This window comes from Agelaius tricolor, unplaced genomic scaffold (assembly GCF_023055355.1).
Source record: "Agelaius tricolor isolate 1412-34295 unplaced genomic scaffold, bAgeTri1.0.p SCAF_7, whole genome shotgun sequence".
Taxonomy (NCBI): domain Eukaryota; kingdom Metazoa; phylum Chordata; class Aves; order Passeriformes; family Icteridae; genus Agelaius; species Agelaius tricolor.
This window is the reverse complement of record NW_027269267.1, coordinates 11,430,562-11,443,981: the sequence shown is the minus strand read 5'-3', so window position 1 is coordinate 11,443,981 and position 13,420 is coordinate 11,430,562. Positions and strand designations below refer to the sequence as shown.

The window sequence follows — 13,420 nt, the reverse complement described above, 5'->3', positions numbered from 1 at the left end:
ATGAAAAGAATGCTACCTGTATTTTCTTAGCCTTCATGAATTTCTTTTAGAGAATTAACAACTAATAGAAAAGTAATGCCTCAAAGACTATAAAAAAGAGTATGGTTATTTTAAAAGCCAAAAAGGTACAGAAAATAATTTTGTTGTTTGCAAATATGAAATATGAGTGATGAGAATGAATGGAAGAGAAATGACTGAGGGTATCTGGAGAAGGCAATAGATCTATCAGCTCAGTAAAATGCATTAAAACTTGACCACTTTGTTTTCCATCTCAAGGACAGCAAGTTTTTCTGTAAGAGGCATGGCTAAATTAAAACTTTAATTAAACTAGTAATGTATGACAGATGTACTTGACCCCTTAGCCAAACTATCAGTAATTTGGTACAGGCTCCAAAGCAAGTAAAGACCTGAGCTGTATCCAGGCCAAGAACTCCTCTAGAAACTCCCAAAGGGGCAGAGTGACCCAGAGAGCATCGAAGCACATGAGCTTGGAACAGGGATTGTGTGAGTCATGCATGCACAGCAGGTGGCTTTCCAAGGGTCTTTTATCAAAGAAAAAAGAGGGCTGTGGGTACAAGGAGGTACACACATACCCTTCCTCCTGTGTTAAAGTTGACTACAAGCCAACCACTTCTGACAGCCTCAGGGAGGCACATCAGGGAGCTCTTCCCGCTGGGCAGCAAGGCTGCAGGGCAGTGACCTGCCCTTGCCCTGGGACAACTCTCAAGGTCATTCCTTGAGGCAGAGACTTTTCTACAAACAACCAACTTTGGATGAGTCCAATTCAAATTCTTTGGACTGCACAGCAGTGACTCTCCCCCGGAAATGGGACTCCTCTCAAGGACTGAGATTGCTTACCTGAGACTAAGAAATCCTTCCTTACCCAAGGCAGAGAGACCCCTTATTTATTGATCCTTGGTAACTGGCTGCTAGCATGCTGAATAAGTATTAATGAAATCCATGCAGTTAATTCCTTTAGACATATGCCATTGTCCAAGTCTGAGACTAAGTCTGGACCTAGCCACAGCTAAGCTCCATCAGGAATTTAGAGAGCAAGGGGATCTGCTCTGAAACTCATGACCCATTGGGAGGGTCTACTTTACCCATGGGCTCTTTGGTCAATGTGTAAATAATTTGAAATAGATTTGAACTTGATTTTCCTTTGTATAATGTAGTAACTAATAGAGTGAACCTTGCTGTTGAACTTTACTAAGATGCACTTTTATAAATTCATATTAAACCCACACTTGTTAATACCTCTGACAGTGATTCTTCAGGCAATCTGAATCACTCATTTGTGACAAACTACAGCAGTTGGCAGGATCCTAAATCAGGATCCACAGCATAATGCTACAACTGTTTATGGCTATTAAAATGGTTTTAAAAGTGAACAAAATAAACACATTCCTTTGAATTTGTAAATGACCTAGAACAGAAGACTAAAAAGTAGGAAGGACTAAGCAAGACCAGCATCAAACATTTTAGCCAGTTACCTCTGGCTGCTGGGTGTGAGTAGCACAGGCAGAGGTGCCAAGCACAGCATAAAGGGCATTCTGTGCCTACTTCAAGAATTGCCAATCTCCCCTCCCCATAATGGCAAGTCATGCCATGTGAAAGAGAAAAGGAGGATCTTCACCTTCATGTTAGTGCCATAAACTGAGTCTTACATGCCAGAGCTTTGACTTTCTTTCCAGCCCTCCTCTGGAAGACTGCCCCTCCCTTCTTGACAGAGCTTTCCAGTTTCTTTGTGACTGTTCCATAATTCATGGCCAAATGCAAACATCAGAAAACTTACAAGATTAATGCAACAGTAAACCAGCTTAGCCAGGTATAACTGAACCTCTGAACTGCACCACAGAGTTTCCTTCATGCATAACTCAAATACTTGTTCTAAGGCTGCTGTGGAAGTTCACCCTGTTGTGAAAGTTGCAACTGAAGTGCACTGCAAGAGCCTTCTGTAACCAAATGGCTTCAGGGACACTGGTTGAGCTTGCAAAGTGTTTAGGGAGTATAAAGAGGAGCCATGGAAATAGGTGTATTAAACAACACCCATGTCTGTTACTTGCACTACAGTGTTTATAGCTGGTATTGCATCACCTGTTTCCTTCAGAAGTAGGGTAAGTAGTTCAAAGCACATGGTACAGGTAAAGAACTCAAAAGAGAAGAAAAAATACATTAAACCATCTTTTTTTTTTTTTTTTGTTATTGTCGTGTGGTGGCTCTGTTTAGGGCATGCGAAGCAGGTAGGTATGTCCAAATTGTGATTTTTTAAAAAATGTTCTTCTAATTTGTTGTGCAGCCACATCTTTTAAAGTAAACTAGCTTAATTTGGAAGCTAAACTCAAAAAGATTAGGCTTTAGGGACTAGTTGCCCCTTGTAATTCCTCAGCTATGGACTTTACCACGTAGTGTCCCTAAAGAAATTCATAGTACTGAGTATGTGCATTTAAAACCATTGCAAAATATTAAAATTATTAAGTAATTACATTATTATGAACCATTTAAAAAATATAGGGATAAAAAGCCCCTAGTGTATCACATTTACAACTGCAATTCAGAATGTCGGGGGTTTGTTTGGTTCTGCAAAACCTGCCATACACAGACACAGAGGGCAACAGCACAATTTAAATTATAATCCAGGTACCTCAAAGCTTTACTTCATTTGCAGGTGATTTATAGCAGCATAAACCCAAACAACTTACAAATCAGGGCATCCTACTGTGTTTTTAGATAACTAGCACACTTCTGTGAGATGTATTGCAGGTTTTGTTCCTTTTTGTCCTTCCCATTTAGACACTATAGGAGCAGTTCACAATCATTTAAGAAAATTACCGACTCTCCTCTTAAATAAGAAATGAAAATAGCTGGAATGAATTACTGTTTATACTCACTTGATATAATACGGCACTTTGTTTGGTGAGATTGCCCTCTCCCAGGGGCCTTGGACAGAAGCTGTTAACAACAAACAAATAAATAAATAAATAGCTGCACACATAGATTCATACATACAAACATACCTAGAAGAGAAACGTGGAGGTCAAACAGGAAAGACAACGTTAATCTCTAGAATTACAATTTTTCTCTCGGCCACGTTGATTCAGGTCTGTTTGCTCAGTTGCCCGTGAAGGCAGGAAGGATTAACCTGCTGTTCTGAAACCTCTGTCCTAATCTGAGAGAAATTGAACTCATTCAGCTGCAAAGATAAATACAAAAACTCCTTGAAAGCTAAGCTCACAGAAGAGATATGAAGCAGAGCAAGCAACATATCATTCTGGTGTGTTCTCTTGTAGGAATCCTCCTGCTAAGGTGTTTCACTGGGTTTGCATCTATTTCCTTCCTTGTGTGGTCAGCACAAAGTCTGGTCTACTTCTAAGAACAGAATTATGCACTTGTTTACATTTTATGTTGAGTGAAATTACACTGAGAGACCATCATATTTTGTTTTTATTCCCTTGCTGACTTGCTCTAAATGGTGAACATTTTTATTCTTACGTTACTAATTGTGTCATACTGTCTTCCAATAACAGCAAATAATGGAGAAAATGACAGTGTGATCACAACAAATAGAGAGGAAATAACTTTGCTCACTTTTGGATTTCATGGTGTTATATGTCAACATCAGTTTACAGAACAACGAAAATATTTTGTAAAAGAGGTTTCTATAAAACTCATTTGACAAAAGAATTATATTTTTTTTAATTAGAGGCAGAGATAATTTATATTTTAGGCCATAATCAGGGAGATATTTTTTTATTAGGAATTTTTTATATGTCAAACAAATTAGAACCAAGATTTTTCTTTCTTTAATATAATGATTAAAACAGAAAACATATGAAAAGTAATCTAATGGAGAAAAAAACCCAGCCTGTTGGCTTCACCCAGTATAACCTTTCTTTTTAGTGACCCCTGCTGTTCACAAAGGAAAGCAGCTGTTACCAGGACAACTAGGAATTAGCTTCTTGACCATTTGGCTCTCCTTTCTTTCCCTCTCTTACTCAAAATAGATACTTTAAAAATGTCACTCCCAACCTACTTTATCAAAATCAAAAAATCACAATACATACAAATAATAATTAAAAAGATACATATTTCATCTATTTTGTACCAGATTCACAGAATTCAGTCTGTAGAATGAAGTATAGTTTCTCTCTCTTGCCCACATTTTGGAGCATGGACAAGAGTTTGAGGAAGGAGATGAAATGTGCTTCTAAGATGGCTGTAGAGGGAAATCTCACTAGTTTTGCACATGAATTGTGAAGAAGGGTTGGAGGGAGACTAGGGATTCCACTGAGGGGACACAAATCAGCCATGGGAGAAACTGGGGCCATTATAGACAGTCTGAGGAGGAGAAGGAAGAGCAGGTGGGAACCAGGATACAGGCTGGGGAGAAATTTAATTTCATATAAATTTTGGACAATGCTAAGAAGCTAGGGAAAGGAAGGAATATGTTTGGATGAAAGAGAATCATAAAATGCTTAGGGTTGGAAGGGACCTTAAAGATCACATAGTTTCAATTTGCCCATCAAGGGCAGGGAACCTCCTGTTAGATCAGGTTAATCAGTGCCCCATCCACAATGGGGAATCCATGACTTCTCTGGACAACCTTCCATTGCCTCACCTCTCCTGCAGTAAAGAATTCCTTCCTAACACCCAAACTCAACCTATCCTCCTTCATCTGAAGATTGTTTCCCCTTGTCCTATCACTACATGCCCTCGTGAAAAGCCTCTCTCCCTAAATATGATAAATCTGTTTCAGATTGCTGATGGCCAAGGAGTTCTGAAAATTCTGCCTCAGCATCTCTGCACGTTCTGCTGTTGTCTTCAACCCCCAGCCAGCCATCTGTAGCTGAGTGTCATTGCTTTCCTATTCCTTACCTTTACACAGATTCATGTTCTTAAAAGAAGAGAATTACATTTCAAAGGTATGAACCATGAGAATCAGTAACTCTCAAAATGTGCAAGAAACAGAATTTTAATTACAGTGTTAGATCTCCTGGAGAACTAGCACACTGCACTGCCATTGAAGGCTGTTGCGTGGCCCACAAACACAGGACCACAAAACCATACGCACTTTCAAATACAAATACTCAAATATACACCTAATTAATGTATGAAAAAATAACCCTTCTTGCCAGGCACTGCCCTTTAGTTCTATGTTCATGGACTGCGTGGCTGAGGAGCTGAGGAGGCCAAGGCTGCTGTCCATTGAGCTGCTGTTCCTGGTAGCACAAGCTGCAGCTGCTCAGTTTCTGTGCTCTGCCACAGCCTCAAAGGATGTAAAGATACAATCTGTTATGTGATTTGTAGAAATGTAAAAAGTATCAAAAAGAGAATATTTTGTAATGTTTTGATGTTAAAAATCTCAAAATAACCCAATTTTCAGGTTCATACAGAATTCTTAATCACGATGCTTAAATATTCTTTCTACTTTAAGAAGAAAAACTGCTGTAAATATAATTTTGATGACTGCTTCAATATTCTCCATTCTAGATGGCAATAGGAAACAAAAGCTAAGGAGTTAGAGAGAGATCACCGTTTCATTTTACACTATCAGTTACTATGTGATTTCTTTATATGCTTTCATTCAGTAATTCTAACCTAATGTGTGCTAATTTGTGGTCCATCAACCAGCTCTAAAATGCTTCCTCACTGACAATTGTACAGTTCTTACCCATGGCCAATGGCATCACATGAAAAATAATTCAAATCAGATTACACTAAATTATCATTTTTGAAAGCAAAATACCCTTCAATATTAACTAAAAATTGACTTTCTTACATATTTCTCTCCCAAGAAATCATTAATATTCCCAATGGGAATACTACCAAGTTACAGTTGTTCCACTTTAAGATTTGTTTTTAATTCAATAGCTAAAGGACAGAATAGAATGCTGCATATTTTTCAGAAGATGTATTTCATCTGTTGCTTCTGAATTAATCTGGGTAAGAGCTTTGCAGTCATAACTTATTATCACAGAATCTTACATATGATAGCGTTCTTTATCCATTAGAAGAGGAACAAATACTTTTGCTTTCATGAGAGCTCAGTGCTATAGGAATAACAAACAATTCTGTGATATTCTGCATAATTGGATTTAGTATTCCTTCAAGAGGTTGCTGTGAAGCTGTCTATAATGCACTTCTGGTTTCCTGAGTGATTCTAACCTCGCATAAATTTGAGTTGACAAAAAGTGCAGTACTTTTTACAGCTATACACAGAGAATAATCATTTCATTTTTGGCAGAAGCCCAGAAACTAAGACTAGCTGTTTCTTATCTTTGGTTATCAGTACAAGTTTACTATCCATTACAAAAGTAGTACAGGTAAATGGTTAAGTCTACCTAAATGTCCTGCTAGCAAAGACTTTATATATATATATATATGCTGTAGTATCCCTTTGTGCTACAGCACTCAAGAAGCAGACATTTCCTGTTTGCTGAGAGTAATTCTAAAGTGTTTTATTGCTTGAGCTTGCACAGTGTAAGAACCCATTACCATACACCCAACTACTTTCAATGCTGTTGTGACTGAAATTAAATACCACCACAAAATACAGGGCATTTTAAGAGTGAATTTAAATTTCTCTACGCTTTATTTGCATTGACATACATTTTAATGGTTACCTAATTTTTAAGTTTTATTTCTTTCTGTAGGTGTTCTAAGAGCTGAGACTTGTTTTGCCAGTGAACACAGCTCTTCCTGGTAAGCAGACATTCTTGTTGGCAGAATGTATAGTGAAATGGTGGCATGCTGGCTCTCTGAACTTCACTACTGTTTTAATCTATGCAGGGATCTGAATGAAATATTAAACAGGACGATAGTAGTTGATACTACAAAAAATAATCTTATAAATATTTCACTTTAGCAATGCAAACATAATGAAAAATACATGTATGTTTACCAATGGTAAACTATTTCTCCTTCAGCTATTCAAAGAGTAAATTTGGTCTGTCCACATTTAAATGTTACTCTCAGTGGTCCTTATTTAAATAGTCAGCATATGAGTGTACTTTTTCAGTTCTAATAAAAAAAAAAATCTTTTGACTTAATTTTCACTAAGGGGTTTTGGACAGAAACCACAAAGAAGCATTGTGTAGTGTTCATACGCTGTTACGTATATCCTGTCAACTAAGTTTTTCTCACTTTGTTAGAAATTAAATATATTTATTATATATTCCTTTTAGCATCGTGGTAGTTAAAGGTGAGCTCATTTTTACATCCCCATTATCTTGTTTGGTGGCCATCATGTCTGTAACTCAGCAAGGTGCTGAATTATGTTCACATTTCACATTTAATGATAGTAATTCTCCAATTCAGCCTGGAAATTCTACCTGCATGATGTGTGTGACAAACTGTTCTTACCTAGCATTATCATCATTAATACCTTAATACGAACATAGAGTTAATAAACTGTTTATTTATTCACATGAAATTTGCTTTGATGGCAATTATTTTCACTGCAGCAAAGCATGGATTTGGTGGCTTCAGATGAAGGCAGGCAGGGAGAAAAAAAAGAGATGATCTTTGCATCAGGAAAAGACTCTGATTCTGAATCAGAATTTCCCATCTGTGTAAGCTACCTTAACTTTTCAAAGAAGATTCATTGAGTACTACATTTTGATTATTTTCAGATAACACTATTACAAATGAGAAAATACTGCTCTCCAGAGACTATAAGGAGGTCATGCTTTTCCTCCTTAGAGAACATGCTAAAGCACTATTTCCCCACCATAATCTGTGCATGATGCAGGCTGGCAGGATGCCACCTCCAAAATGTCTATCTGCATGGCAGTGACATAATAGAAGTGTTTGCATAACCTGCAAGCTCTTTGAGATCCTTTGAAATAAATGTCACTATGTACCTGTAAAAGATAGGGTTTTTTTTCAGCTAATATTTAGATTGATTTCTAAATTATGTGAATTTTTTATTATTCTAGTAAGATTGATGAACTGAGGTCTAAAATTGCTCGATGTAGCTGAGAAACTGATGTCAGAATACATCAGCCACTCAGCTGAGAAGCTGCAAGGCAGAAACATCAATCCAAACCTGCCTTTCATAAGGTCTGCACAGCTTGGGTCCTGTTCTTCTCCAAGGCCCAGCTGTACATGGGGATGGATTCATGGGCATTTTGGAAATAAAGAGCCCATTCTCCAAGCCCAGCTTGGATTCTGCCCTTCTTAAGTCCAAGCAAACACTCACTACTTCCCTGGAACACCGTCAGTGCCGTCTGTCAGCGTAGCACACGTGCAGACATTTACCAAATACATTTAGAGCATGCCTAACCAGAGAAGAAGTCATCTTAAATGATTAAAAATCTCTAAGAAGAGACTTTTAGTCATTAAAAAAGTTCAACATGTGGTCAGAGCCAATTCTGACAATCATTTTAGAAGAGTTAAAAGAGGCATTTCCATCCTGCATTTCCTGCTGGAATCTTTATGGCCAGCTTCAGATATACCATCTGCAGCTTAGGGTCAACATTATATGGTAAGACCTAAATAATGCACACCTTTAATCATGAACAGTGTTCCAGAAGTTTCCAAATGCCACTTTGTATTGTGAAATATAAAATCCATCTAGTGCTCATTTTCTTAAATGTCACACGACTGTAAAATGGCAAAAATACAATTGTTTAATAGCAGAATACTGAATGAAATAGAGTAAAGAAATATAGATAGAGTTCATAATGGCCCACATACAGGTACTCCACATTGCTAACTTCTGTTGCATTCTTATGCTCTTAAAAATGGAGTCTCTAAAACTGGCTGATCAAATGAGGTTATAAAATGGCCTAATCAATTTGGTGGCGATTTTTGGCAAATTAAATTAGATAAATAGAAAATACATCTTGGGTAAATATTCCATGTCTTACATAGCAAAACAGAACAGAAAAATTCTGATATCCCTATATAGAATATGCCTGTTGTATCCTAGTCCTGGATTTGGAGGACAAAGGAATGTCCTAAACCGAACACAATAATAATATAATACATAATGAAAAATGAAAGCTCACTGTAAAATTAATTCTAATAACTTTATTCCAAAAGTAAGCATAAAGATAACCTCTCAAAATATGGCAATGTTTTACTGCTCTTAAAGACTGTTAGCAATCAGGCCAAGGCAAGGACTATCAAAAGCTGTAGCTATGGCCATGATGTTCTAAGCAAGGGAGAAATGGACTGAAGGCATTTTCTCTTAACTTTAAACCTGATGTACACCTCAAACAAGTCTTGAGGTTGAATTGGTGCCCAGTGTTCCTAGAAATTCACCATGATAATCACAATGGCAAGACCTGTGAAGTGTATTTGGTTTTGTTAGTTCTTTGCTAGTTTTTCCTTTTTCAGAAGCACATGTATTTCCTTTACATTTATACTGAAGTAGAAAAACAGTTTTCTAGCAATCAAGCTCCTCTAGTTAATAAGACTATATTTAAATGTATATAATACATGAATACCTTTTTTATAAATACATTTAAATACAATAATAAAGTCCCTCTGCTTTCAGAGGGTTCTCAGAGTTAGGCTGATTTGTCTGTGTCCACTTATCCTCTATCTTTATTCTACTACCAGGTGATATTTTCTATTCAAAACATTTCCTGTGATATCTAAACATATTAAACCATTTTGCCAAAGGACATGGATGAATGCACATGTTTTTCAATGTTTGCTTGTCATATAGCTCTGAAAGACAATATGATATAAGGTATGCAGTGGCAAATAGAGAGAGATACAGTTGCTTGCACTGCAAAATAATCTATCAAATGGATGGGTAATGTGTCCTAAGAGTCATAGAGCCCTCTCATTTTTAGACTTGGATGTCTCAATTAGGAGGACTTGCCCTTTTAAAGACATCTGCCTGTGCAAGAAAGAGCTTCCCTAGTCTTTGCTTTGCATAATAATCTGAGCACTCACACAGAAGGTGTGAGAAGTGAGTACTTGACTTCTCTCCCAAATCAAAGAAATTCAGAGCCACAACTCCAGTTTCTCAGGAGAGTGGGTTAAATAACTGAAGGAAAACACAAAGGCACAGAATAAGAAGAAAAAAGACTCAGATCTGAACCTGAATAGCTCTGAGCTTATCCTGAGAAGGAGGAACCTAGGATACACAGCCTACTCCTGTGACTGTATTTTTTATTTTTAAGCAACAATTATCTGCTATAAAATGCAGCAGCTGCACTCTGATCACTTATAACACAAACTGGTGGCTCCAGCATTTGTCATCTTTCTGTTTCTGAATGAAAGCTGCTAAGGCTGCCTCATCTTGTGTTGAATTAAGTGCTGCTCTTACTGACAAGTCCAAAACTGAAAGGCACAGTGTATATCTCCTGTTAGGTATCTCCAGGTCCTAGCACAAATTTAGGTACGAGGATTTAACAGTCTGGTACTGACATATGCAGACAGCAAAAGCTCATAGCCTGGGAAATATGAATCACAAAATTTTGGCTATGGGTATATCAGCCTTTCAGCCTTGCAAACCTAAATGTTCTTTCTATTCCTTGTATTCACACAGGTTTTTTTTTTCATGTTGATGAAAGTCCATGTTGTCTGAGCTTGAAAACCACTGGAATCTTCCAGTCATAATCCTAAGTAATTGCCAGTTAGATGGTGAGCACGGTTTCATGCAGTCACTTCACTGACATGCTATACTTACTAAAAGATGGCTCATACTGGGGCTGGACAGTAAATTACAAGGTTTGCTCATGGTTTTTAAAGATGTAACACCTATTTTTCAGCAATCACCAGCAATGCACATGAATGAACAATCACCAGCAATGCACGTTAAGAAGTGTGAGTGATTGCTGAATAGCACTGCAAATGATATTAGAAACAGTCTGACATCAATGCTACCTCTCATTTATTGCATCTCAGAAAGAGTAATAACTATTGTGACATACAATAGTTATGTGTGGGTCTTCCAACAAGAGAAATGAATCTCATTTTTTGTAAGAGGCACAATCACAGAGAAAAATACAGATGAAGTCAAAACAGTAAAATTATTCCAGAGGAGTCACTGAAAACTTTGGAACTGGCATTGTGCTTAAAATTTGCAGATATTCTTTTTCACACCTCAGTTACTGTATATAATTCCCAAATTAAGCACCATCATCCATGAAAGGATCACGGATTTTTCTTGTAATTACTTTGCTAAATATTTACAAGTTTCTTTTTAATAGAAAGATCTTATTTTTACAGTGGTTTTACACCCTGATTTAGAGAATTCTAATTAAACAAGTGTAATTAAACAAGTCTAAGCAAGTCCTTCAAAACCAACAAACTCACTCCACAAATTCATGATATCAAGTTTTTTCCCATTTAATACATTTATCAGATGTATCTTAACTATTGTGAATTCTGTGTGACCTTGGCAAGGCATGAACTGAGCTGGAGCTGGGACTCTGTGGACACTGGCAGAGCAAAATGAGTTTGGGGAAGCCTGAAAGGCAGAAACTCAAGGAGTGGGGTGAGAAGCCCATTAAAAAATGTAGAAGGCCTGGAGAGAGGCAAAGTTCATGTGAAAAGTCATGGCCAGTTTTGATAAGTCTTTTACACTTGAGGCAGATCCAAAGCTGTAAAGGAGAGAGACACAAGTGGATCCCATTCCTTTGCCACTATCTCTCTAATTTACAACCAGGAAACATCTGAATTATCCCATGCCACAGCATTGATAAACACTGGAGCTTGGTCATTTAAAAGATGAAAGAGTGGCAAGAAAATGTTGAACTGCATGAAAAGACAATGGAGAAAACCTCCCTAATTTAAAAATGCTACAAATAAGAATACTTTTTTTTTTTTGCTTTTACACTCCTTATCTCTCTAGCTCACACCTTCCTTCCAATCTCTTTCAGAAATAGCTCTATGAATAGCCCTTAGAACAGGCTGTAAGTGCTTAGAAACAGGGACTATCACTTGATTTCTTGCCTCACAGGGCATGACAAATATGAGGGCCTTGCATCACTCCCCCATTACTTTTGTGCTAGGTTTTCAACAGCCCCATGCAGCTTCAGTTTCAACCAAGCAGAAAAAGACAGATGATGCTATAATTTCTATGTATAAAACAATAACAAGCACATGAAAAAGTTACCATCATTAGCAGATCATATTTATTTCTTTCTGATAAGAGAGAAATGTAATTCAGTCACTGATTTTATGTAACCTTGACTGCAGTACCAGCCTCTTTGCAGAGCTACTTAAAGGTATATCAACTATAAAAGGATAATTTTTCTTGTAAGAATATAAACAGATATTATTACTTGTACCTTAAGATGGGCAAGTGTGTATGGAAGAGGGAAAGTTGATGCTCAGTAGGGAGGATGAACTGATTATTACTGGCAAATAGACTAGATATTCAATAAGCAATAGATTGCTTATTTTCCTTACTGATTATAGTTTGCACTGATCTTATGTGTATTTCAGCTCCTTAGATAAAAATCCTCTCTGAGTTTTGAGCTTATAAAAGAAAACCATAAAAATTGCTATGATTAATCCTTTCACTGCTGTTGCCACAGACTGATCAACTTGGACTCTGTCTACCACACACAGAAATCTAATTTACAAGCCATTACATTCACCTTCATTTGACCTGCCTGATTTTGTTTGGCAACCTTTATGTCTGACTTGCTGACCCCCAAAAGTACAGCTGCAGAAAAACCACTATTGCTGGATGGCAAGGACTGTGTCACCCTCTCCCGCAGTGCTCTCTCTCTCATAGATGTGCTTCCATCCATGCAGGGATGCAGCAGAGGTAGTAAAAAAGCATAAAAAGCATGTGAAAGCATGGTATTTTCCCTAGGCATAGTGATAGTACATGACAGTGGAAGTTTTTTGGAATTTGATGCTGATGAAAGATGGGACTGATGTATGTGGACTGCAGTTTCAGATTTGGGAAGGATTCAGAGCTTCAAATACCTAACTTTTGTATGCATGGGTAAGATTATGTATTTGCACACAGATCTAAGAGAGAAGAGCAAATAAGCAAATACAAATGCCCATTTTTCTAAGTGATAGTTGGACTATTTCCAAAATCAACACATTTTCACCTGAGTCCTTTTCCTATAGCGATCTTCAAGTGGAATGAAGTGTCCAGAATGACGTCCACCATTTGCTGGCTCTAATTAGTTACAAAGAGCAATAATGTCTCGCTGGTGGTGGGTGGGCTAAAAGAGGTGACTATCATACACTGATCATCTTTTAGATTGATCTAGTTTAGCAATAGTAAGGCAGAATGGGCCAAGGAAAATTGTCTGACTGCACTCAACACCAGCACAGACACCTTGATCAGTGTGATAATGTGGTGCAGGTCACTCTATTCTCTTCCAGGCTTGCTTAATTTACCCTACAAATTTATTCTTCCACCAAGAATTCACCATGGGTCACAAGGAAAAACAGGTATGTGCTTAAATATTGTGTTTATGTCACATATTCA

General features: G+C 37.4%; 1 protein-coding gene across 13 annotated transcripts in view; it reads right to left on the bottom strand.

The window, feature by feature from the left end:
• DMD (dystrophin) overlaps positions 1 to 13,420 on the bottom strand; it is a 1,148,686-nt gene that overhangs the window by 116,201 nt on the left and 1,019,065 nt on the right. For all 13 annotated transcript variants that reach the window (XM_071430346.1, XM_071430344.1, XM_071430345.1 and 10 more), the window contains one exon: positions 2,892 to 2,952. In XM_071430346.1, the coding sequence (XP_071286447.1) occupies positions 2,892 to 2,952 (61 nt within the window). The remainder of the gene's footprint in view (positions 1 to 2,891; positions 2,953 to 13,420) is intronic.